Here is a 26,229-nt window from a genome sequence, read left to right as displayed (position 1 = left end):
AAGGACCTACCGAGAGGAATGCTAAGTTCACTGAACACATCCTCCGGTTCCCAGGAAGGCAAAGAAAGGGGCTGTTTCAGCTCCACTTCCGTGTATTCCGGTGACCGCACGTCCAGGGACTTCATTTCCAGGTACCTGGAGTTTTCTGCAAAACATGAGCCAAAGCAAGGAATTGATGAAACACAACATGCCTCCGCAAACCCCTGAAATGCCCTTGGCCGCGCTGCGGGATCAGGGCTGGCCCCTGGGACTGCTTCATTACACCGGGCCAGGGCCAGGACTGCTCGTTAGAACCCGAGCACTATAACTGAAGAGCTTTTCCCATTGCCAAGAGAACGCCACGCAGGACAACGTGGCCAGTCTTGGCATTGGGCCCGGGGGGAGGGGAGGGACTGCTGATGCCTTGGGTGGGGATGATCCGCACCCATTCCCCCCAACTCCGTATCACCCCATCTCTGCAGGAGGAAGAATTACTGACGGGCAATTACATTGTGCTGACGTCCACAGGAGCACCGACTCTGCTGGGACAGGCCATGCCTTTCTCTCACCCTATGCTCATGTTATTAAATATGAACTCCAAACCCTGGGTGAGCTAAAGAGCCACGCATGCCAGTGCATGTTGAGACCTATACCATGAAAAAAAAGTATGGGGGGTGTTCCATTGGAGCAAGGTGAACGTTTCACTCCTTTATTCTTGGCCTTCTCTGGATACAGCCCAGGCTCCGGCGTTTCTCTAGCAACAAGGCAGCACATGACAGGGTTTCCATGGAGACTCAGAGCCACGCAGGTGGAAAACAGCTCAGGTCAGCCTGACACAGAGGAAAGCCCGAGCCCAGCTCCCGAGCGCTGTGCCAGCACGGCACCGGGTGGGGATGTTTACTGTGACGCCTCTCCCTTAGTCTCTGCTCCCCCACTTCAGCCTGTCCCCCGCACTGCAGCCTCTCAAAGGCTGCAGGCTTTCTCTTCCCTGGGAGGCCGTGGACGGCTACTCCCCCTTCCTGCCCCCCCGAGCCCTGGATGGATCTTAGTTTCCACTTGGCAGAGAGCACAGGGCTCAGCCTATTTTAAACTCTGTTTTTCATGATGTCATAGTGCCAGGCACAGACACAGCATCCCCTCCGGCGGAAGGTCCCGGGGCGAGTCCTGCCTCACCATCAGACCCTGGAGAAAAGTGGGTCTGAGGCGGGAAAAAGGGGGACGGGCATGAGCCCCTCATTCTTCCCCCTGCCCGCTCCTTCCTGGGCCTCCCACTGTCTCCCCCACCCCCATCCCGTTCCCCTCCCCGAGGCCTCACAGAAATAGCAGCCTGGGTGGTCCTCTGTCCTGTAGACAGAGACCGGCTGGCTGCCCCCGGGAACTTTGGCTGATAATTCAAAACTTTTGCTAATTTTCGTTGTCAGCGTCCATCTGGGCTCCCATAAATTCAGAGAAGCCCGCCCTATCTGAGTTTGCTTCTCAGAACACATGTGACCTCCTATCTGATTTCCTCTGCACCATTTGCCTAAAAGCTCCAACAGTTTAACCAGGCATTTAGCAGCTCACTTTCTGCACCCGCCTAAATGCTGGTTGAGACCTTACTCATGTCCGTTCTGGCCCACTCCCTTCTCTAGGTGAGCGGTGGCCCCATCTGCCCACGCACACAGGAAAAAAGGGAGGTAGTTACCCTGGGTCGACACTCCTCGGCAAGCCTGGCTTTGAGGGTCGGTGTCGGTGGGGTGGGCAGCTTTCTCTTCCAGGGGGCTGCCTCCACAAGCCCCATTCTCGGGAGTCCCCGTGGCCTTGCTGTCGTCAAGACACGGGCTAGGCTGCCGGGCCCTCTCCTCAGCTGGCTTGGGGGAAGACATTTGCTGGAGTGTAGGGGACAGACGAACATCTGAGCTCTCTGCTCCCTTTGCCTGCTTCTCGTAGCAATCTGAACCCTCCAGCGAGAGGCCAGTCTCGCATTCAGCTGGCTTCTGCTCAGCCTCCAGATTTAGGCCAGGCATTTCCACGTCCATGTCACTGGGACAGCTCGTGGGGGCAGACGGCCCTTCTTTGGGAGACTTGGGGCTGATTTCCGCAGCCCCGTTACCTATGGTCTTGACGCCCTCCTTGGTGAAATCCTTGGCCAAGTCCAGGTGTAAGGCGGTTGTCACACAGGAACACATTTCTGGGCACAATTTGTCCTTCTGGTCAATGGGCACGATCTCTTCCAGCTCTGGGATGTCCGGTTCCATGATAAAATCTTCTTCTTCCCCCACCTCGTCCACTGTAACCAGCTCCTCCATGTTTGTGGGGTACCAGCTCTCGTCCTCTGCTTCGCTTCCACTCTCCCAGTCTTGATCCTGAATAAAAACGCAGGACGGAGGTCAGAGGGTGGCTGAGGAGCAGGTCTCGGTCTTCCACCAGAGGGCACGAGCCTCGACCCCAGGTCCCCTCAAATCAGAGCAATCCTGAGCATTCTTACCTCTACCTGGGAGCATTTACTGGGGACCACCCGAGTCCCACATCACTGATTCATTCCTAGGATGAGGCTCAAAACCGAGCACAGGATTTGGAATAAGCCCTTAACGCTATTCTACTGTTTAAAGTGACACAAAGCATTTCGACTACTGGTACGTAATAGGTGCTCAATAAACGGTTTTTGGATGGATGATTAATTTGTAAACTCTAAATAGCTCAACTTGTTTGGGTGATTTCCTTGTATGTAAAGCATCACTAAATGTAACTGCGGCAAAGTCCCCCCTAAAATTCCCCCAAGCACCCTCTCCCAGCAAGGGTGCAACTTCCACAGCCCGGCTCATAGTCGGCCCCTCCTGAAATTGTTCCCCGTATCTCCAGCAGACTATGGGCCCAACAGCCAGATTTAGGAGATTAGCTTCCTGGCCAGCGATACCCATCCCTCCGCCTCTCCTGACCGGGAAGGCACGAAGCTGGCCACATTCCAGGGACATTTCTTTGAGCTGTGGCATCCCCAGCACTCTAACTGGGTTTTGGTGGGTTTTTTTCCACTTTGATTGTGTAAAATAATCTTTACGAGCACAGGAGATGGCTTGTTAATCCCAGGGTCTGGGCCTGCTGAGGTCATGGCCCCAGATTGAGTGCCCAGAGCCCCCCTTCCTGTCCCAGCCTCTCTCAAGGGACCTGCCTATTTTGGGCACCTGGCTCTGAAGCCCGAGTCTTTTTTGGGGCACATGTTTTCTCGTATGAGCGCAGCCAACTTGCTGGAGAGTACGGCAGAGCCCAGGCACGCGGTCAAGATCTCCCCATAAGGAGCACACAGAGAGAGCAGGCAGAGCCGTTCCTCCAGGACGTGCTGGGACGCGGCTTCATTCATGGAACCACTGGTGGGCCCTCGAGCACGTCCACAGAGCAGGCGTCACTGGGCGGGACGGGGACTCTGTAGCCTTGGTCCCCGATGACTGTTGTGCAGACAGGGCTACACTGTCGGCATCTGCGACAAACTTTACCTTCTTTGTTCTTGTATTTTCTGGATCAGAGGACTCTGCTTCTCTCTCGTGCCGGTCCACCGACGGGGGGCTTTCTTCCACGTCCCCCTTTCCGACCTCGCCAAAGGAAGAACAGAACAAACCAAATCAACAGTCAGCCGCGGCAAAGAGAGAAAGGAACACCGAGAGAAACAATGATACTGAGCACCGCTACCTGCTGCCGGGGGTGTTGCACATACCTTTCTTCTATCCTCACAAAACCCCTCAGAGGCAGGGGCTCTTATCATCTTCATTGTACAGAGGAGGGAACTGAGGCTCAGAGAGGTTAAGTAACTTGTTCAAGGTCACACAGACTAATGGAGGCCCAGAAATCAGAAATGCCTTCATGGCTGGACGGATACCTTTAGGAGGTTGGAAACCCCTGGCAAACGGGGCACTTCTTACAGGTGTGAAACCTGGACACAGTGAGGGTGAGTAGAGGGCCCGGGGTGAACTGACCCTGGGGTGAACAACCATCATGGGGACATCTCCCCAACAGATCTGTCTTGGCCATAAAAAATCACATCCAGCCCATTTGTGGGTACGAAGGAGGTTGTCACCTGTCAGTGGCCCTCTCACCTCTCTTGTGCCCTATCTCTGTTCTGGAGCGATAGCCCCAACCGGCCATCCCTTCTCTTCTCCCTTCCTTCTAATGCCTCCCTCAAATTAAGTCGCTCATAATGGTGCTCATCCGGGAAATGGAACAACTGAAAGCAAATGTCTGGGTTGCGAATTAGGGTCTCTCACCAGCCTTTAACACAGGGGTCAGCAAACTATAGTCCTCGAGCCGAATCTGACCCAGTGCCTTTTTTTATAGTCTCTGAGCTAACGATGCTTTTCACATTTTTAAGTAGTTGCATTTTAAACGATCATATAAGTACCTCTATAATATCTTCCAGTTTCTCCTTGGTCCACGTAGCCTAACATAGTTACTATCTGACGTTTTGTAGAAAAAGACTTCCAACTTCTGCTTCAGAAGTTTGGGGAGGATATTCTCCAGTGATTTAAATTTTGGCCACCAAATCAATGACTATTCCTGGGGGCCCCAGGGGCAAGTTGCATTTTCTCCACATTTTTGGCCGAGGTTGGTTTGAAGTAAATGACTTCTGATTCCTTCAAAGCAGACACACCCCTCCAGAGCTGAGAGGAGCCAGCTGGGGCAGGAGCTCAGAACTAACTGGTTTAACCAGTTATCATGGGGGGCGGGGGGGCGGGGGGAGGAGACAGTTCAAATCCTCAAGTCCTTATTCTTTCAGTGTTTGGAGCACAAAATTCCACCAAAATCCCTGCTCACGTCTTTGGAGCTAACCTGAGTGCACAGCAGGTCCAAATGCCATTTTAGCCATCAGAACCCATAGCGTCTACCAACAGGGGATGGCTGTTCTTTATTTTTCTCTCTCTGAATACATTATCCATGGCCTTCCCTTGTCAAAATAAATAACCTTCCCCCTTCCCAAGCGGTTCCTGCAGCCACTCCTAGGTCAACACAGTAAGGAGAGCCTCTGGTTCATGCTGGGAGGGGCAGGGCGGCCTGGCCCGGCCGGAAGCCCCCACCAAGCGGACCCTGCCCTTCCTCCCTGCACACACAGCAGACAGGGCAGTGCTTTCCACGCACCCCTGGCCTTGGAACAACTTCCAGGTGTCAGCAGCAGCTTAAGGGGAACAGACACAGGCTACCAATGCACCCACGGCCCACACCAGCTCATGGACCAAGATACTAGGTCCCAATTGTTGCAAGCAGGGGCTCTGTCCACAGGGCCATGGCCACCACTAAACCTCCTCCTAACCGGTCTCCCCCTTCTGCTCTGTAACCTCCTCCCTCCTCCCAAGTCTATTCTCCCCAAGGCAATCAAGAAGGATCGCTCCAAAATACAAAATCCACCATATCCTCACCGCGTCTCCTGCTTAAACATCTCATTTGCCTCCCCCTGCACTTAGGATGAACAGACAGCCTTCACCCGCCTCTAAGGCCCCTCAGGACGTGGCCTTTGTTGACCATTCTAACCCAGTCCCTCTGCTCCAGCAGCACTGGCCTCCAGCCACTGGGCCTTTGCACATGCTGTTCCCTCCGTCTGCTCTTCTTCCTTTCCACCCGGTAAATATCCACCATTCCTTCAAATCTCAACAGTCACATCCTAACCTCGGGAAGCCTCTGATTAGTTCCAGGCACTGACAGCAACGTATGCCTCCATCTCCTTCTTAGCACCGAACACGCACACTCTCCTGCTCATTTGAGGAATTATTTGATTAGTCTGTCTTTCCACTGACCATGAGCTCCACGAGATCAGGGGTCATTTCAGCTTCACTCACAACCGAGCGCCAGTGCTGGGTGCTCCATGGAGACTGGTCGGTAAAAGAATGGAGGTTGGCAGGAGCGGGTGGAGTGAATAACAAGCTTGCACCTGCCTCCCAGTGTGCTTGGGTCTCTGTCTGGGCTCTGAATGGAGAATAAGTGGTTTTCCATTTCTCCTTCCCGTGGATTGTTTATACCCATGGCTGCATTCTGGGCTCCATCTGTCCCCAGCATGTTTTGGTCTATAGTTTCTCACACGTGGGAAATTTCAACAGATGGCTGGGCTCTGGCCTTCCTCTAAGGAATAGGAGCTCTGACAGTCCAGGCGCAGGGGTCCTCAAACTACGGCCTGCGGGCCACATGCAAATACAAATATTGTATTTGTTCCCGTTTTGTTTTTTGACTTCAAAATAAGATATGTGCAGTGTGCATAGGAATTTGTTCATAGTTTTTTTTTAAACTATAGTCCGGCCCTCCAATGGTCTGAGGGACAGTGAACTGGCCCCATTTAAAAAGTTTGAGGACCCTTGGTCCAGGGCATGCGCTCCGGGACGGCAGACCCAGGATGGAGCTGAGCAGTGGCTGACTGCTTGCTCCCAACACAAGGCACCTCCTCCTTGGTCTGCCATGGTCCCCTCTCTCCACCTGGCTTCACTCATTCCATCTGCTCTGGGTCACCCGCCTGGCTTCCCTCCCTAGGCATCTGGGTGGATAGCCCTGACTCCCTCCCAGCAGGTGGAGGAGTGCTTCTCTCCCACGGTCTCTCCAGCCACGGACTTGCTTTCTCTCCTCCTGCCTATGGTCTCGCAGGCAGGGTGGCTCTCCTGCGTGGACCTGGCCAACCACAGCACCGAGAGCACAGACGCCGGCTTCGCCAGCCCGGGCCCTTCTCCAGAGACCCAGAGGGTTTCTGATGAGCACACGCTCGTTAAAGGCCTACCACAGCCTTGTGATCACGCCATTTCACAACCAAGAAAATTGAGGGAGAGAAGAACAGGGTGTGACCTGGTTCTCAGAAGCCAGGCCTTGGCTTCCAGAGTCCGGGTCCAGTCACTCACTTCTTCAACAGGCACGCACTGAACGCCCACTCTAACCTCAGGACGAGGGACACAGCAGTGAGCACAGCAGACAAACATTCCTGCCCTCATGGGCATTACACTTGGAGGCGGGGGTTGGGGCGGGGCACAGACACTACATAAAATAAATAAAGGCGTTAGGGGATCAGTTAGAAGGAGATGGGTGCTACCAAGGAAAGGAAAGCAGGGAAGAAAGAGAAGTGTGTCGTATGATTGGGGGCAGTGGCCAGGATAAACTTGTGGGGATGTGACAATGCCTGAAGACAGAGGTGAGGAGGGACCCACATGGACTCAGGGGTGCGCCCGGTGGTGGGAGGTGCCTGGCATGTTAGAAGAAAGGCAGGGACACCTCCTCAGCCCCGTGGCCTTCATTCCCAAGTCCAGTCCCTCCTGTCTGTAATCTGAGCCCTGGGCAGCCCAGTGGGGATGTGGGTTGTTCTCAAGATCACAACATAGAGCTGAGATCAGCGAGGAAAACTCTGTTCTGCTAGTATTCCACCACCGCGTGGTGGGCCCCTGGCTTCAGACCCACAGAAGAAGTCTGTTGGGGACCCCTACTAGTCCCTACTGACCCCACTCTAGGGCTCTGAGGGGCAGACCAATTAGAGGGACAGAATTGTGGGGAACCCACAGGGCTTTCTGAATCTTTTCTGCATGAGGGGCTCTCTGGGTGACCTACCATGTGTGTCACCTTAAGGGGGCAAGGGTTGTGCGAACCGACGAAGAGTGGCTACACGGCAGGAGAAACAGTCTCTAAAGAAGAATCTCAGAAGTGTGGGTCGGAGTGTGAAGGGGCAGCTCCACCCCTCTGCGGTGGGGACAGATGGTTCCAGACTGGAGGCATGAGCCCGTGCTCTCGGCCCCTTGGTGACTTTTCTTGAGTCACTGACCTGTCACCAACACCTTGGACATCTCCAGGTATATATGGTTGGCCCTCTATCTGCAGGTTCCTCATCTGCGTATTGAACCGACCTCGGATAGAAATTCTCAAAACTGAAGTTAGGTTGTTGTTGATATATACTGCATCGTTGCATCTACACTAAACATGTACAGACTTTCTTTTCTTGCCATTATTCCCTAAAGTGCACAGTATAACAACTATCCACATAGCATTTACGATGTATTAGGTATTATGTAAGTAATCTAGAGATGATTTAAGAATTCATGGAAGGATATGTATAGGTTATATGCAAATACTGCACTGTCTTATATAAGGGATTTGCAGGGGTCCTCAAACTACGGCCCGTGGGCCACATGCAGCCCGCTGAAAACATTTATCCGGCCCGCCGGGTGTTTTTGCTGCCGCTGCCTGTCCTGCTTAGCAGCCGACTCGTCCCGGGCCCGCAGTGCACATGTGTGGAATATCTGAGGGACAGTGAACTGGCCCCCTGTTTAAAAAGTTTGAGGACCTCTGGATTTGAGCATCCTGGGATCTTATTATCTACAGGGGATCCTGGAACCAGTCCCCAGGGACACTGAGGGAGGACTGTACACTCTTCTTAAACACACCCACTTGTTCATATGTCCTCAGGATTCAGTTCAAGCCCTCAGCAGGCCACACGAGGTCCTTCACGTCCCCTCTACCCATCCCCCAATCTCCTCTCCTGATGTTCCCCCTGCTAGGCCAGTCAGGACAAATTGTGGCAACATGCAGTGGGCAAAAAGATCGCGGGGTGTCCTTTCCATGGAATGCTGGCCATTTACCAGAACGCCCTTCGGGTATCTGGTTCTGTGAGAGTCTGGACTTGCACTTGAACTGAGCTGCTTTACAACCCTGTAAATGCAGATACCTGAGAGTCGTGCAAGTGATTCTTGTCCATAGAGATGCAAAGGAATTCTATCTGGTTTCAGGTTCTCCATGGAAGAGGTCAGCTTGCCTCTGTTAGCAAATTCATGTCCACATTCCTGACTGCCTCTACATGTTGCCTGATCTTTACATTCTCCTCTGAGCTGGCTTTTACATCTTACTGGTTCCCTCATTCATTAATGACTTAAATAGCAGCTTGGACACGCATTCATTTTATGTTTGCACGAAAGCCAAGATTTTACTTTGTCAAAACATGATCCTTTACTATGCCCTAAAGATGCAGTCATGTGGAGTATCTCCAGGTTCTCCAGCCAGTCTTTCTCACTTTTGCCCTTGCTTCTTCCCAAACTGTTTCCCCCACTTTCAATGCTCAGCTCAAAGGTATATCCCTCTGTGCAGAGCTAACTGCTCACGGAGCAGCTCATCTGCTCCAGCCTGGGCTCCACTGTCTGCAAATCGTTTTTGTAGGTCTGCTGCCACCATTAGACCTTGGTCTCTGCCTTAACACAGACTGTGTCTTATTCACCTCTGGACCGAGCACACGACCTGCAAAGTGGCATGCTAACGCGCTGGCCAAAAGTGTGACTCTCCAATGTGCATGGAGCTGAGAACTGGGCTCCTTATTTGGACTTAGCATTGTCACCACCTCCTGGGTCAGACTAGAAGATATGCGCGTAGGATATTCCAATCTGGGTTCTCTGTGCAGACCCCTCAACCCCCACTGTCCCACTCCTACTGAAACACAGGTAATTCCAGCAAGAAGGAAGTGTAAGCCAAGTTAGCACATAAACCTTGCACCTAGAGTCCTCCTGCTCACCCGCTGGGTGAACTGAAGTCACATAGCAGGTTATGAGGCCTTTCAGATGCTTCGATGACAGATGCCAGCCAACTGCTGCCCATCTTTATTACAGTGGAAGCAAAACACGGTGGACAGTGGCTAGAGAGACACACCACGCTCTGGGCACCCTGTATAATTTATGGGTGGTGGCTGCTTCTCCTTTACCGCCTCCCTTCCAAGTCCCAGGATTGGTAGATGCTTTTGGCAAGAGAGAAGACAGAGTGGACCGAAGATCTAATCTCCCTTGGCAGAGTCTGTGGGTGCAAACACCTCTGGGCGCTCCACCCTGGACAAACAGGAACACAGAGGCCTTTGCATCCCGTCCCTCCCTAACTTCTAGTAAAGGCAGCACGTGCTATGGCATTTGGCCACCTACGTGTAATTGCAGCTCTGCCATTTGCCGGCTGTGTGTCCTTGGGTAACTCACTTAAGCTCTCTGTGCCTCCGTTTCTCCTCTAGAGTAATAATAACATTATTAATATTACTACCTCATAGGGTCGCTGCAAGGATTAAAAGACTTGATTGAGAAAAAGTCTTAAACACAGTGCCTGGCACAGAGTAAACACTCAGTAAGCGTTTCATTCATTCAATAACTGTTGATCATCCTGATAGTCCCTTTGTTACCCGTGGGGACCCGCCTCTGCTTCCCTGGGGAGGAGATTACATCATTACCTCGTTCTCTGCCATTCTGCTTTCTTTTCTGTCCTCAGCTCCTTCTTGGTCTTTGTCTGGTCTCCTGGTTCTGGTTTTCTCACTCTGCTTCGACTTGGTGCTCTCAGGGGCCCTGGAGACCCTGGGCTCCAGCCCGTCTTCCTTCGCCGCATCGTCCGGGTGGGGGTGTCTGCTCTCCCGCAGCCTGGCCTCGTCTTTCCTCCTGGACCTCCCATCCTGCTGCTGCTTCAGATACTTGTCCGATTTGCCTTTGGGCTCTTTCCGGTAGTAGCCGTCTTCCCGGCTCTTGTAGCTTGATGCAGAGTGGAGAGGGTTGGGGGACCCAGACCTGGGGTGCTTCTCTCGATGGCCCCTCCCTGCGTCGAGCCGCTCCTCTAACTCGGCTTTGTCCAGTTGCCTAGGGTAGTGCTTGCGATCATGTGCCCACATGTCTGTCCGGTCCCTCTTGTCCTCCCCGTTCTCCCTCCAGGGGGCCGGCTCCCTCTCTTCCTCCCTCCTGGCGTAGGGGGAGTGCTCCCAGGAGTCCCGGCCATTGCCCCAGTCAACCCTCGAGGGGCCCAGAGGACTGTGGGAAGAGCTGCAGGAGGTGAAGCTTGGCGTGTGGGACCTCGGGGACAGTGACCGGCTCACGGGACTGCGAGATCGAGGCCTTTCGGGGCCGTATCTGTGAGGGCGCAAAGGAGGGGGTTTAGAATCTGCACCCCTCCAGACCGTGCCCAGATAACCCCAGTCTGTGCACGTAACCCCTTCGGCCAGACACTCTTTATCATGACGCTTCCTCCCTCCGGCTTCTAGGAGCAGGGTTTTCCCTGAGCGCAGCCCTGCTGGCTCTGCTCCTTCGCCCATCCTGCTCCTGGAACTGGGATGAATAATCAGGCTGGTTTGGCTCAGCCCCATCTGTCTCCCTCTTGGAAATGAGCTCAGCTCTCCTGTGGGCGTGCGGGTGGGGGTGTGTTCGAGGTTGCCCTGCTCCGGCCTGGTGGGCAAGGCTGCCTGGCCCTCAGGTTCGATGACTGAAGCCACTCCCCCACCTCTGACTCTATCAGCAGAAAGGGGACCTCTAGGCCTCCGTTTTCCTTATTTCTCATCTCAATTTGTTCAGATCCGGGGCATGGAATAAGGGCGCTAATGGCTGGGGGGCGAGGAAGGGAGGGCGGACTCAGAGATTCAAAAAACGAAGAACTGGGAAGGCATTCTGGGGTTGGCAGAGACCTGAGAGCACTGACCTGGTCGTTTTTCAGATGAAGAAACTGAAACATAGAAAAGGACCTGGACCTGCCTAAGGTTCCCAGCAAGGTCTCCTAGGTCACCCCGCCCCTGCCCTCCCGCCACAGAACTGCAGATGGCACAGTATGGCTTTGCACATGTAACCCAGATAACCGTGGTTTAAAAAACAAACAAACAAACAAAAATCCCAAACTGAAACAGCTACATACAAAAACATACACGTACCCATACTCACTCACACTTTCTCTCTCTCTCTTTCTCTCTGAAGGTTGTTTGGTTATTTAGCAGGTAAACTGAGTCACATACCCCATATTCTGAAAACATGGGCAATTTTCATTTAGTTCCCAAATCCAGGAAGACCATGCAGCCCTCACTGACCAGGGGACACGGAGGTGTGGCTCCCTAGGACCAGGCTAGGCTGCCTGGACCTCAGGGGAAGCAGCCTGGCTCAGCGCCCTGCAGTGATGTCAGAGCACCATCTGTGGCCGCCCTGGGTAAGAACCACAAGACACGCAGGCCAGGTGCCCACTCCTGCTGTTCTCCACCTTGGCTCTCTAAGGGAGGGACCCCCTTTGTAGGGCAGCGACAGTGGCAAACTTGTAGCCCCAGCTCTGTGCAGTCACAACTTCAGTTGGAAGAAATAAGTTGGAAAACTGAATGCATTCAATGTTCAGAGTGACGAGTCATGTAGCTGCTTTTAGGGGGGGTCATCTCTACTCCTATTCCTATATCTACATTTAGCCATGAAAAATCAAGAGCTGCCTCTAATTAGAAGACACACACACACACACACACACACACACACACACACACTCTTTCAGGCTGTTTTAGCAAAGTATAGACTTGCCCCTAAGAGCCAATTACCTATAGTCCTTTCTAACAAAGGAGGAACAGCTGGAAGGAAGCTTAGCATCTTGCATTATCCTGAGATTTAACCTGAGCAGCACTTCTGACTCATGTGTGCCATTGGGCACATGGAAAGGTAGGGCGCAGAGAGATTGATGGACAGGGCAGGGGCAAGGGCAGGGGCATGACTCAAATACTCTTCAGAATGAGAAACAGGAGAACGTTCCAACTGCCCAGCATATGCCCTGCGATCTAGGACCTCACCTGTCTGCTTCCCGGAACATGTCCCTCTCCCTCTGGGAATGAATGTCCTGGATGATGGCAGCCACGTTTTTCCCAGGTTTCTAGACAAAGCGAGAGAGGTCATCAGACCAGAGACAGCCTTGCAAACACCAGAGGGACGCAGGTAGGACTTGGGTTCATGGTCCAGTCCACCAATGGGGAAAAGTGCCTTTTAGGGAAGAAAAAGGTTTAATAACCCAGGGGATGAGGAGTAGGAGCATAATGCTGAACATTAGTGGGCTAAGTGGTTGAGGGAACATGGTGTCCATTGAGCTGGGAGAGGAAGGAGCACATTTGTGTGCTGGGGAAAGTCTCTCTCAGTTCATCACATCTGCCTCCCACCCATTCCTGAATAAAAGAAAATATCTGAGATGTAAAGGGAAGTAAGGGAAAGAAGGAGGAAGAGAGGAAGAGAGGAAGGAAGGTGGGGGCCAGGCAGGCATTGTAACTTGTAAAGAGACTTGAAGATCGTTGAATGCAGCATCCACATTTGACACATGTGTAAGCTGAGACCCAGAGGGATGGAGTCAGAGGTCTCCTTGCACAGCTCCAGGGTCCCCAGCCATACTGTGTTCCATGTAGATGGTGCCTCCTGGAGTTGTGCTGGGTCAAGGAACACGTTCAAGGTCACAGATGGTTCGAGAATCAGGACTGACAATAGGCATTTCAACTCCAAGATCCTTTCCATGACCCATGCAATACCTTACTCCAGCGTGTTCCTCCACAGCATGGTGCTCAACCTAAATTGTGGGGTGGGCAGCGTAGGCTGTGAGCCAGGATTCACAGCTGAGGGTGCCAGGCACCCAAAGGCCCCTCCTATTTCAGAAATCACTATTTGGTGGCTGTGCCAGGACAGGACCAACCCCAGCCCCCAAATCCTAACCATGCCCTTTCCTAAACCCAGTACAGAAAAAATACCAAAATAATAAGAAATAAACCATTAGCCCTAGCCGGTTTGGCTCAGTGGATAGAGAGTTAGCCTGTGGACTGAAGGGTCCCAGGTTCAATTCTGGTCAAGGGCACATGCCCTGGTTGCAGGCTCAATCTCCAGTGTGGGGGGTGCAATAGGCAGCCAATCAATGATTCTCTCTCATCATTGATGTTTCTCTCTCTCTCTCTTCCTCTCTGAAATCAATAAAAAAAATTTATATAAAAAAGAAATAAGCAATTAAAAAAAGAAATTGATGGACACAAAAGAAAGGCAAGCCCATCTTTCAATAGGCTACACAGAATCCATCTATTCCATTAAAATGTATGGAGCAGGGTGAATTTTATGGTATATGATTATATCTCAATAAATCTAAAAACCCTTGGTCTGTAATGTCAACTTTTGACAAAGAGTTTTATTAAGAAATGTAATCAATGGCTGTTTTTAATCCTTGATGTTTCTCTGTATGTTTTACAAAGAATTGTGAACTCTCGGAGCTACGTGAATGTTAGGTATGATCATATATCTCATTTTACAGCTGGGGAAAACAGGGCCAGAGGTATGCAGTGAATACGTGATCCAGCAGGAGTAGAATTCTGAGTCCTCCAGCACACGGCTGCTTATCTGTGTTAGTGTTGAGACTGAGGGTTGGGCTCGGAAAACACAAGTCAAGGAGAGAATGAAGGAGGTGCCTGTGGTTTCAGGGAGAGGGGTCAGGGCTGGGACACAGGAACGGGATATGAAATGTTCAAGCCAGGGAGGGATCTCTGGGCAAGAGGACCTTCAAACTGCCCTGACAACTTTCTGATCAGTCACTGGAAGACACTGGATTAAATGACTCCAAGTTCCCTGCTGCATGTAAGATGCTTTGATTCTGGAGAAGTCTCTATAGAACCAACCAGAAAATAATTCCGTTTTCCTGTCTGGTCTGTAAGAAGAAAAACACTCACTTTCTATTGTTCCTAGAGATTTTCTCCTTCTCATTTATTCCATGCACTTGTTGGACACCTGTTATGGGACAGGTTCTGCCCCAAATGCCCTAAGAACTAGAACCTTCCCCACAAAGAGTGTGTAGGGAGATAAGATTACGGCATGAAGAAATATTCAAGACAGGAGATGGGAAGTACCTTAAGCCCTCTTCTTTCTCCCCTTCCACTTTGCCTGGTGAGCAAAAGGTAAGGTTAGAGGAGAAAAACCAATCAAAACTTCCCTCCCCCTCAGCAAGCCCTGGTGGTACCCCATGTGGTGGCTCCTTTGGCCCTGACATGTTTGGATATATGCATAAATATAGTGTTTTACTGTCTACCTCCCCAGTAGCCATTCCCCTCTCTCTACCCCTGCTCCAAAGATGCAGCAGGTGAGAGATTTCACCAATCACAGCATAGCTGTCCCCTGACCAAAGAGATTGGTTCCAGGAAGGACACGTGTCCTAAGGGACCCAGGTGATCAGAGTGCATCTCAGGACTTCTGTGGGAGCCACTAGGGAAAACTCTGGCTTGCTCTTGTTGAAGGAAATGGGAGGGTGGGAAGCCAGAGCTGCTGAAGTCAATGACGCCATCACGCCACCTAGAGGAGAGAGCCTGGGGCTGCCAGGGGCATCCCAGGGAGACCCCAAACAAAGCCAAGTGAGCAGGATGCAGCATGGAGAGAAGCCAAGTCCTCATGCCATCACTTGGGCCCTGATTCCAGCCATACCTGAAGCCAGGGCTACTCCTGGACTTTTCATTTACATGAGCCAATAAATCCCCCTCACCTTTTGAAAACTTTAGTCAATATGTTTAATTGAGACAATTTTCTGTTCCTTACAGAGAAAGTTCCTTAGGGGGCATAGTGCAGGCACTGCTGTGGAGTTGAAACATGCTTTGAGCTGCTTTCTCACAGAGGCAGTGTGACAGCTTGGGGAGCAGGAAGCCCTTATGAAAGGTCAGATAACAATGCGTCCTCGACCCATTGCTGCTCAAAGTGCTGAGGTCCAGCTGCGTTGGCATCTCCTGGGAGCTTGTTCGAAATGCAAGATCACAGCCTTGCCCCTGAACTACTGAACAGAAATTTTAACAAACTACGCGTGAAAGTTTGAGAAGCTGTTAGAATACTACCCCTGCGGCTTACTGCCCGGGTGACTATAACAAAATCACCTGATTTCTCTGATTTTTCACGTGGACAATGAAGATCTCGATAACACAATATAGAGATGCAGCTATAGTGCAAATCCCAAACAGTCCTAGGTTTTAATCATGGTTCTTCCAGTAACTATATCTTGGCAAGTTGCCAAACTCTATGAGCCTCAGTTTCCTCATCTGTAAAACTGAGGTAATAATACCTGTTTGACAAAGCTGATGTCAGAATTACAGGAGATAATGTATTTACGCAAAGTGCTCAGCACATTGCTTGAGTACCAGGACTCAATCAAAGGTATGTACGCTTGTTATTATTGTTGTACAGTTATAATTACTGTTATTATCCTCCCTGCACACCTCACAGGAGAGAGGGATTGTGAGACTGAGAGAGACAATGTATGAAAAAAAAATGCTTCTAACCAAGGAACTCAGAGTACAGTCTTTACTGATCTGGAAACTGAGGCTCACAGAGGTGAAGCAACTTGTCCAAGCTCGTCAAAGCAGGAAGGGGCAGAGCCTAGGTTGGCACTACCACCCTCCAATCTGGCATAGCTCACATGGCTGTGGGTGACTCTGTGTTTACCTGCTCTTCCTCCCACCAGACTGTGAGCTCTTCCACAAGCTTGCTACCATGGTGCTGGCCCACTCCCTGCCCACAGTGGGTTCCACATTTGCTGAATGCAAGTTTGGACCACATGACCTCTTTAACCCATGGTTTCTGCACCACCCCAAACTATCTCCCTTGGTAAGGCACTGGGGTGCCTCAGTACCTTGCTTTAAGAAGTTGAGTACTGCTATTAATCTTAATTACAACTTAATACAACATTTCATCTGGAGACCAAAGCTCCACCAGGAATTCAGTATGGAAATTCAACTTTAAGCCCCCGGGGAAAATCCAGAAGAATGGGAACTCTGGCTGGGTGGAGAATAGGGTGGGATCTTTCACTTGTCTGAGAAAAGCCATAAGCTTTCATTAATCAGGAAAGAAAAAAAAAAAGCCAGGTTCTGACAGAACTGTTGACAAAGGAACTTCAGAAGCAAGACTGCAAGCAAAGCAGAATCAGGACTTTGTCGGCTGGTTGACAAATACCCGACCTACATATGCGGACTTGTCAGAAAGCGAGTCCTGGCCAGAAACAGCCTTTACCCATGAAAGCAGACTGAAGGCTGTGGATCCTAAACAAAATGGACCCCAAGTAGATGTGGAATGAGCTGATGTGACTGGGAAAATTCCTATTACATGGGACCGCAGAGAGCATAAACTAAGAAGGTAGATTTAAACAAAAGGTAGCATTTTTTACAATAAATTCAAATGGACAAAGTGCTCTAGTTTAGTGAAATCCTGCAGACCATTAAGAGGACACATCTAAGAGAAAAGCATGGGCAAAAGCCTTGAAAAGACACTTTCCACCAGAGAAGATCCAAATGGCACAGCCAGTAAGCATATGAAAAAAGTGCTCAGTATCAATTGGTAATCAGGACAATAAAAAATAAAGCCATGACAAACCATTACACTCTCCCCCAGACAGGCAAAAATTAAAAAGTCAGATAAAATAAAATGTTAGCAAGAAGGTGGACCATTGCCCAGCTGGGTATGGCTCACTGGTTGAGCATCGACCCAGGAACTAAGAGGTCACCAGTTCGATCCCCAGTCAGGGCACATGCCAAGGTTGCGGGCTTGATCTCCAGTGCGGGGTGTGCAGGAGGCAGCAGATGATTCTCTCTCATCATTGATGTTTCTATCTCCCTTTCCCTTCCTCTCTGAAATCAATTAAAAATCAATAAAAATAAAAATTTTTAAGAGAATGTAGACTCTCAGATACTACTAATAGGAGTGTAAATTTGGGATAACTAATTTTTAAAAGAGCTTGCTATTACCTAGCAAATTTGAGGATATGCATGCCTGTGATTCAACAAGTCCTCTCCTAGTTATCTACACACCCCTAGTTATATGTTGGTGTATGTGTTTACAGGATAATATGTTTGGGAATGTTCACAGTAGCATTCATTGTCCCTAACACCCTAAAACTGGGAACAATCCAAAATGTCCATCAACAGAGGAATGAATAAATTTGTAGTCATACAATAGAAATTTATACAACAATGAAAATAAACACACCCAACATGAATGGCATAATGCTGAGTGAAAGAAGCAAGACATAAAAGAACACAGACAATATGATTCCATTCATATAAAGTTCAAACATAGGCAAAACTAAACAACACTTGTTAAGGAAGGCAGATACTGGTGGTAGAATTGTAAGGTAAAGGAAGGAAAAATGATGATCCTCAAAGTCATAGGAGTGGAGAGGGAAGCGATGAGCATGAGGAGGGGCCTCTGGGTGCCATCAATGTCCTATTTCTTGACTTTTATGGGACTTAGGGGATTTCACACATTAGTGCATTTAAAACTGTGTAATGCTTAATTAGTCACTTTTCTTTATGTATGTTGTATTTTACAGTAAAACAAAAGAAGAAAGAAAAGACAAATGTAGGACAAGCTAAAACAAAAACAAAAGCCCTGTTTGGAATTATCTGAATTCATCCCTGAGTTCTGACAGTGGCCAATTCAGTCATGTGCGGCTTAGAAGGATTTCTATGGGGCTGAAGACATAACTACAGAGGATGGAGGAGAGAATAAGAGATCAAGGAGGGTGACAGAGGAAGAAAGTTACTGAAGACCTGTATGGATGGAGAAGGAGGTTATCTTCAGGGTTTATGCCTGGAACTTCTACCTCCTTCAAGACCTCCCCTGTAAATCCCTGTGGATCCCAGGTAGTTAGTCACCCTGTCTCAAGCAACCCTTTGCATTCTGTACTTATATCCATAAGCACATTTACTGTCATGTTATAATGCTTTGCCTTCCCATGTGACATCCTCAAAGACAGTGGGTAATTTTTGCATCTTTCCTGTCTTCTCCTTAAGACGGTGCCTGGCCAGGAGGAGACACTCAGCTGATCCTTGTAGAATGACTGAATGGACAAGAGAATGCTTTACCTTCAGCTGCAATTCCTTGTATCTCTTAGACATCCGAATGAGCAACTTCTCCCCATTGATCATAGCAGACTTTTCTTGGTAATACTGGACCATTGCCTGAGCAGCTTCTGTGTAAGCCATCTCTAAAAAGGCCTAGGAAAGAATGGTAGGACATACATTGGACTCGGCATGAATGGTCTCAAACTAAATTTAGTACAAGGTATGATTCCAAGTATATGGAGCTCAAGAATAGGCAAAACGGCCTGGCTCAGTGGTTGAGCATCGATCTATGAACCAGGAGGTCATGGTTCAATTCCCGGCCAGGGCACATGCCCAGGTTGCAGGCTCAGTCCCCAGTAGGGGGCATGCAGGAGGCAGTCAATCAATGATTCTCTCTCATCATTGATGTTTCTATCTTTCTCTCCCTCTCCTTTCCTCTCTGAAATAAAAATAAATAACTAAATAAATATAAATAGACAAAATAAATCAATGGTATTAGAAATTCAACATCTGCCTGGGGTGGGGTGGGGTATTGACTGGAAAGGGGGCATTAGGAAACCTGAGGTTCTGGAAATGTTCCATATTTTGATCTGGGTGGTAATTACATGGGTGTACACATGTAAAAAATTAATGGTGTTGTGCCCTTAGACTAGTGCACTTTAGAGCATGTATTTCATACCGCAATAAAAATAAAAAATAAAACAGTAAAGGAAGAGCTCTCTTTGATCCCATCTGTTCAAAGAGACCTATTTATTAACTTCACCAAAAGAGCTCATTATAAGATGACCCCTCTCCGGATCCCCATGGTTACCAAACATTCTTCTTAATTATGTATGCCCATCCTGGGCTACGATGCCACAGAGTCCCTCTGCAATGGGAGGGTCCATTACCAACAGCTTCCCAGGGGAAGGGGTGAGACAGGAGGGAGTGAGTTCACTGCACAATGGATCTCAGGCCAATCCCTGCAAAAGTTGCCCGTCTGTGGTGGCAATGGCAGAAGACAGGGGCACAGGCCCTGGGTAGTGAGCTCTCACTTTTTTTGTGAAAAGAGAAATAAACTAAAAAAAAAAAATTCAGGGGCTCTCTAGGCTTAAAGGAAGGTCATGTCTTTGCGAGTTAAAGAGAGAGGAAAACCCTGTTGGGTTTCCACAGCAGTTTTCCTCTTTATTTAACTGTTGTGATAAAACACACACACACACACACACACACACACACACACACACACCAAAGAAATGGTCTTTTCCATTCAACTGGTGTCTATAGAGACTTTCTAAACAGCCTGTTTTGACTGACCTGTCAGTTTACCCCAGTAGCTATTGTGGGGAATTCATTATCATTATTATTTCTTAGATTTGTTTGGTTTGTACCATCTCATCCCTCAGTATTGAGGAAGAAGTGGTCTGTGAGAAGGGGGCCCTGACTGTGAATGTCAACTCTCCCACTGCCTTGAACAAAGTCCTCCTCCTCCTTCCCTCACATTTGTTGTTTAAGGGAGGTATGCTTTTCTCCACGCTGTCGCAGTCTTTGGCAGTGTGTGGGAGACGAGGAGTCAAGATTACTTAGAGTTTTTTTTCAAATTCTGCCACCCAGCTTTCTAATTGCCTCTTTGTTCATGAAAACATTTTAGCACCTCTAGCTCTCGCCTGTCAAATGCAAATAATATTAATTCAATGACTTTCACTGCACTACTGTTACAGGCTGAATTTTGGATATTTACCCAAAATAGAATTATGAGAAATAGGAACAAAGAGACAAGGTGAGCTATCTAAGCCCAGGCTGATGGAGAAAGACCATTGGGGATCCGATGTGGCTTTGAGTCTCCAAGGTTCATGCTTTAATTAAGAAAAGAATTTCTTTTATGCCTGTTCCTCTGATTCACAAAGTAAAAATATTTAACAACCAAATACAAAAATTCTTATTTCTGTCCATTCTCTGTAAAACTCTCCCTCTGACTTTAGAAATGAAGACAAACACGCACTCCCAAGGACTCAGTCCATCCCCTTAGTTCCTAGACTTTCCAGGCACCCATCAATTCCCACCTATTGGGCCTCAGAGGGTAACACCAAGGATGCATGAAAATTCTTGCTCCCAAGTCAGTTGCTGGCTGGCTCAAAATCCAGGCCCTCAGCTATGAGAAGCTTAGAAGGCAAGACTAGCATTAGCTCAGAGGATTGGATATCAATTTGGGGGGCCAGCTTTTCTATGCTATTGAGTACCTCATTCCAAAGCACCTCCTCGCCTCTAGGCAACTTGCAAAGGCCTGTAACCATCACAAGAAGGGTAAGGTGAAACAAGGGAGACAAAACGTCACCTCTGTTTGTTGGTTAAGACCAATGGAAGTCCAGCTGTGCAATACCTCTTTATGCTAAGGACAGCTTCTTTAAAAAATAAAATAAAATAATATATATATAGTTAGTATGGATAGACCACCAATTTGTGATCTCTCTGGTACATACCCGTGTGAAAATGCCCAGACCTACCTGATTAGTAGACTTCATGAGGATGTAATTGGTGACCTTTCCAAAGGGCAGCCCCAAGTTAATGACGTCATTCTCAGTGCAGCTCCCCTCGGGAAGATTGCAGATATGCACCACGCGGCCAGTGCCCGTTTTCCGCTGTACAAACTAATAGAAACAAAGAGCAGTGGCGGGTCTGCAAAAGACATTTCCCTCTTGGCCTCTATTCCGGTCGTTCCTAATGGCTCTCTTCCCCCAAATGATGATCGCAAAACTACAATTTACAAAATTAATGCAGAAAAGAATTCACTCACACACACACATATAAGGCATGGATTTTATGCCATCTCTTTACACAACAGATTCACAACATTTTTAATGGACAATCACATCCAGGGCTTTGAGGAAATAAGCTAATGTTGCTGGTGGGAGGTTACCGACAATCTTTCGAGACTACACGTGAGCAATAGTTAATAAAACTTAAAAGATACATAGCCCTGATTCTGCCATCCCACTTTTGGAAATCCATAAATGCATCAGTATGTAAATACTTATGTACATGGGTATTAGTCACAGTAATTTAGGAGATGACAAAAAAAATTGGAAACAGCCTGGACGTCCAAAATAGGGGACAAACAATGGAAAACTACATAGCCATTAAAAGGAGGAGGTAGATGAGCTGACAAGAAATAATGTTTAAGATAAATTAAGTAAAAAGACAGGTTGCTGATTAGCATGCCATTTTTGTAAAGCAAAACAAAAAATAAATAAAAAATGTATGAGAAAGAGCCCAGCTGGTGTGTCTCAGTAGTTGAGTATTGACCCATGCACCAACAGGTCACATGCCCGGGTTGCAGGAAAATCCCCAGCAGTGGGTGTGCAGGAGGTAGTTGATCGATGCTGATGTTTCTCTCTCATCAATGTTTCTATCTCTCTCCCCCTCCCTTCCTCTTTCTCTAAAAATCAATAAAAACATATTTAAAAAATAAAATTTTAAAAATATATGAGAAAGAGATAGACGATGCAAATGTTATAAAATTTTGGTAATTATTGAAATTGGGGGATGGGGATACAGAGCTACTTATACTAGTCTTGACTGTTCTGTTTAAAATTTTCCCCAAAGGAAAAGCTGTTAAAGGATATCAGACCAGAAGCGAAAGGTATTATGGGAGGATACTTATCAACACTGGGTATCTACAAAGAGCAGAATAGGAAGGGAGGAAGGGAAGCGATGTTTAACCTTTTCCTTATATATCTCATATCATCTCACTTATAATTTTTTTAAATTCCAGTAAGGAAAACAAGAGCACAGACAGGATTTGTGGGGTCCCAATGCATTGACATACACATTCACAGCAACAGCGGTTTAAGGAACTGGCTTTCAAAGCTTTGTTGACCTTTGGGATCCTTTCTTCAAACAAAAGCTTGCTCACCAGGCTAACATATGGGACATGTAAGAGTTGCTGCTCTGCACAGAGCTTGTGGTCCAGCACCCTGCTGCCGCACTAGCCAGCAATCCCAAGGCACCTCTAAGGAACACAGTTTGTAAGCCAAAACCAGGGCCTAATCAAAGCTCCCAGAGGAAGGAAGTGTGTCTGTTTGGTCTGTGCAAACCTTAATCAGTCTGAGTCTCCAGAAGGTTTGAGAATTAGTGAAATCATAAGCCAACCCAACGTGCATGAGAAGGATGCAATTTTCCAAACCCAAAACACACTCTAACAGCATAGCCTGCATTTGCATAATCACCATTTTCTACGATAAAGTGAACTTCAACATCTAATTACATGAATGAGGGGGCTGGCTTGCTATGGTAACAGTGGGAAAGTCGGAGGGCTAACAAGGGCTAATACCTGGGTAATTCGACCACAGAAAGCCCTCCCTTCTCCCATCTGGGCTGAGGACAATTAGAAACTATAAGAAGTTCCTTTTATGGTTCAGCCCTGAGATGGAGAAACCCAAGTGCCCCTTTCAGATTTCCCCATCTGCCATCTCACACTTTCCCGATGGAGAACAGGACTCCGGGTGTGACCCAGGTGGGCCCCAGGGCTCTCCAGGGATGACAGGAGCAGGGCACTTAAGAGGTAATATCTGTGCCTCTCGTCAGGGTCGGCGGGCCACATAAAGACACAGGCCCAGTCGAGACAAAGTGGCTGGTCCTCTGAGTTTATCAACAGGAGGGCTGAGGCTGGGCGCTCTGACCCACTGCCTCCCAGCTGGGCACGTTCCTGCCACATGTGACTTTGTGTGCTTGGCCTGGGCTAACGTGTGCTTGGACAGCAGAGCAGACACGCAGGGCGGTTCAGGGCCGATCCCCTCTCCAGTTGCCTAGTGACCGGCACAAGGGCCAGCGCCTCTCTCATTGTCTCCTCCAGGCTGAAAAAGCAACTGGAGAGGCTTTTATTGGCGTGTGAGTGCAACAAAAGCTGCTGCGGGCTGTGGAACAGGCCTCGGAAGAATAAACACCCTCGCAGCTGCCAGTCACCCAAGAACGAGACGAATTCATGCTGCAGACCTCCTTAGAGAGGCCCTGTAATGAATGGTCTCAATTAAGGTTTGCACTGAAATTTTTAAATGCATTCCATGAGCGCTTTTTTCCTCCCAAGATTTTCAGTCAAAAATAGAAGTTGGATTGTACTGAGCCTTTTCTTGTCCTTTAAGGTAATCACGAGATCTTTAATATTCCTCCACTTAATTATGTTCATATGGAGCTTCCCAACTGGCGAACTGCAGATGGGATCTCGGGATGCCAGGATACTGACCCCTCAGGTGGAGGCCAAGTACCTCCAGTGACCACAAGCAGCCTCTTCGGTTTATCATTTTCTGAGTCAGCCATGATATAAAAATCTTTGAGATTTGAAAATCTTGAGAATCTCTGTGTTAAGGGTTTGCTTTGCATTGTGTCTGGCTTCTTTGCATGTGACAAACCCCATCCAATTATAAAACAATGTTGTATGAGTTACAGGCATACCTCATTTGATTGCACGCTGTAGCACTGTTTTTTACACATTGCAGGCAAGACCCTCCACCCACAAAAAGATACGTCTCTCTGAAGGCTCAGATAATGGTTGCTAGCATTTTCTAGCAATAAAGTCTTTTTAGATTAAGGTGTGTACATTGTTGTTGTTTTTCCAACAAAATGCTGTTGCACACTTTATAGACCACAGTATAAACATATGCACTGGAAACAGCAGTGTTAGTGTGACTCGCTTTATTGCAATTCGCTTTACTGCCTTGGTCTGGAACGAACCCACAAAATCTCCAAGGTGTGCCTGCATATTCCTTTGCAAATACTCTGTTTAGGACAGTTCAGTCTGCATTCTTTTCTGCCATCAAGCTAATATAACTCTTTATTAAACCCAAATAGGTTCAAAATCATATTTGATTTGTAATACATATATATATATATATATATATATCTGAAACACTTTATATAGACGTAGCTATTATTGCTGTAGGCGCTATGGCAAATTCAAATGATGAGTGAGAATGTTAGGGAGGGAGGGAAGCAGGAAGGTGAGGAAGGAAGAGTGGACTTTAGGTGGTCCATCGAAAGTAAAATTTGTTCACTGGGGGCACAGACAACCCTGAGTGCCCTTGAGCAGCATCATGCTGTACACATTCCCAGCCCAGGTTCTCTGACAAGTCCTCAAGGCAGTGGTTCTCAACCTTCCTAATGCCGCGACCCTTTAATACAGTTCCTCATGTTGTGGTAACCCCCAACCATAAAATTATTTTCGTTGCTCTTCATAACTGTAATTTTGCTACTGTTTTGAATCGTAATGTAAATATCTGATATGCAGGATGTATTTAGGTGACCCCTGTGAAAGGGTCATTCGACCCCCAAAGGGGTCGCGACCCACAGGTTGAGAACCACTGCCTTAAGGGGTCTCTATATAATAATATCTGAAGGGAGGGTCATTATTTTTGACATTGAAAAAAACCTGAGTTGAGATCATACTTTGAGTTTCTTTTCTTTTTTTTTTTTTTTACTTTGAGTTTCTTGACTCTATCCACATGGCACCCTGGTTAGATCTTAGGTTGATTAGACAATCTGACTGGCGTGTCTGTGTTTCTGATGAATAAAAATGGGTGGCTAGTTAATTACTCACTAATATAAGTACTTTGGCAGATCCAGTACTTTTCCAAACATGGAATGCAGGATAGTGGCTGCTTGAGGTAGAAGTAAATCATTAAAAGGGGTTTTGGCTGGGAAAAGCTCGGACTTCCTGAGGTAGTGGAACGAACATAATTCCGGAAGACAGGGGCTCTGGACTCACTGATTAGGTACGTGACAAGAGCAAACTAGTTTTCCATTCTAGGCCTTAGTTTCCCAGCGTCTGGAATGAGGGAGGTGGCCTATACGTCTGAAGTCCTTTCCAGATGTAAAATATCCATGCTTATGTGGCTCTAAGTTTTAAAATTCCACTCCTCCCAGAAGCCTTGCCAAGCTAAACTCTAAAATCCAGGATAATGATAACTTTCCCCAACCGTGTTGGGCATAAACAGGAAACCTATGTCTTTCCCACTCTCTGTCCCAGTGAGCGTAATGTCTGTCCTCCCTCCCTATGCGAGCATCTGTGTCAGCATAAATACAGTCACAAGCACGTCCATCTTTCAGACATGCCTGTCTGTGTCGGTGGTGGCCTCATCTTTAAAGGGCTGAAGATGAGCCCCACACAGTGAGCACCTTGCTGACGAGCTCTGCCATTCCCTGAGTGACCCTGTGTCCAGTGCCTACAACAGTGGACATGATATCCTGAGATGAGCGAAGGGGACACGGGCCCGGTCCCTCTTCAAGGGCAGACACACATCAAGTGTGTGCCTCGTGGTCTCCAGGCACCAGTGCCAGGGCCATGGGAGTGTCAGAGTGTAGACCTGGATCAGAATCTGCTCCCCCGGGACCCACCTTGGGCAAGTGACTGAATTTCTCTAAGCCTGAGCTGGCCTGTCTATAAAACAGGGAAAATAAAAATTGATTCCACACGCCTGTTCAGAAGACAAGAGTGCCACAATGTATGTAAAGTGCCTTGGTGCAATGCCTGGCGTAAAGCTGGCTCCTTTCCGCCCACAGTATAAGAATGTGCCGTGGTGATTCTAGACTGAGGGGGTGGGGGGGATATAACTGTACTGTGATTATGTATGAGAAAGTCTGTGTTCTTAGGAAATTCCTACTGACATAGTTAGGGGTGAAGAGATATACTGTCTCCAATCGTTCAAGAGAAAACAGGCATAGATGATTGCATA

At 48.3% G+C, this 26,229-nt stretch overlaps 1 protein-coding gene across 1 annotated transcript in view; it reads right to left on the bottom strand.

The window, feature by feature from the left end:
• Nucleotides 1–26,229, bottom strand: part of RBM20 (RNA binding motif protein 20) — a 177,798-nt gene that overhangs the window by 15,144 nt on the left and 136,425 nt on the right. Inside the window, 7 exon segments of the mRNA XM_023753341.1 lie at nt 11–145; nt 1,664–2,324; nt 3,450–3,545; nt 10,154–10,817; nt 12,491–12,570; nt 18,551–18,682; nt 21,010–21,153. Coding sequence (XP_023609109.1) covers nt 11–145; nt 1,664–2,324; nt 3,450–3,545; nt 10,154–10,817; nt 12,491–12,570; nt 18,551–18,682; nt 21,010–21,153 — 1,912 coding nt within the window.

This window comes from Myotis lucifugus, unplaced genomic scaffold, assembly GCF_000147115.1.
Source record: "Myotis lucifugus unplaced genomic scaffold, Myoluc2.0 scaffold_44, whole genome shotgun sequence".
In the NCBI taxonomy this organism is placed as follows: domain Eukaryota; kingdom Metazoa; phylum Chordata; class Mammalia; order Chiroptera; family Vespertilionidae; genus Myotis; species Myotis lucifugus.
Note: the sequence above shows the minus strand (reverse complement) of the source record. Positions and strands in the feature narration are given on the sequence as shown.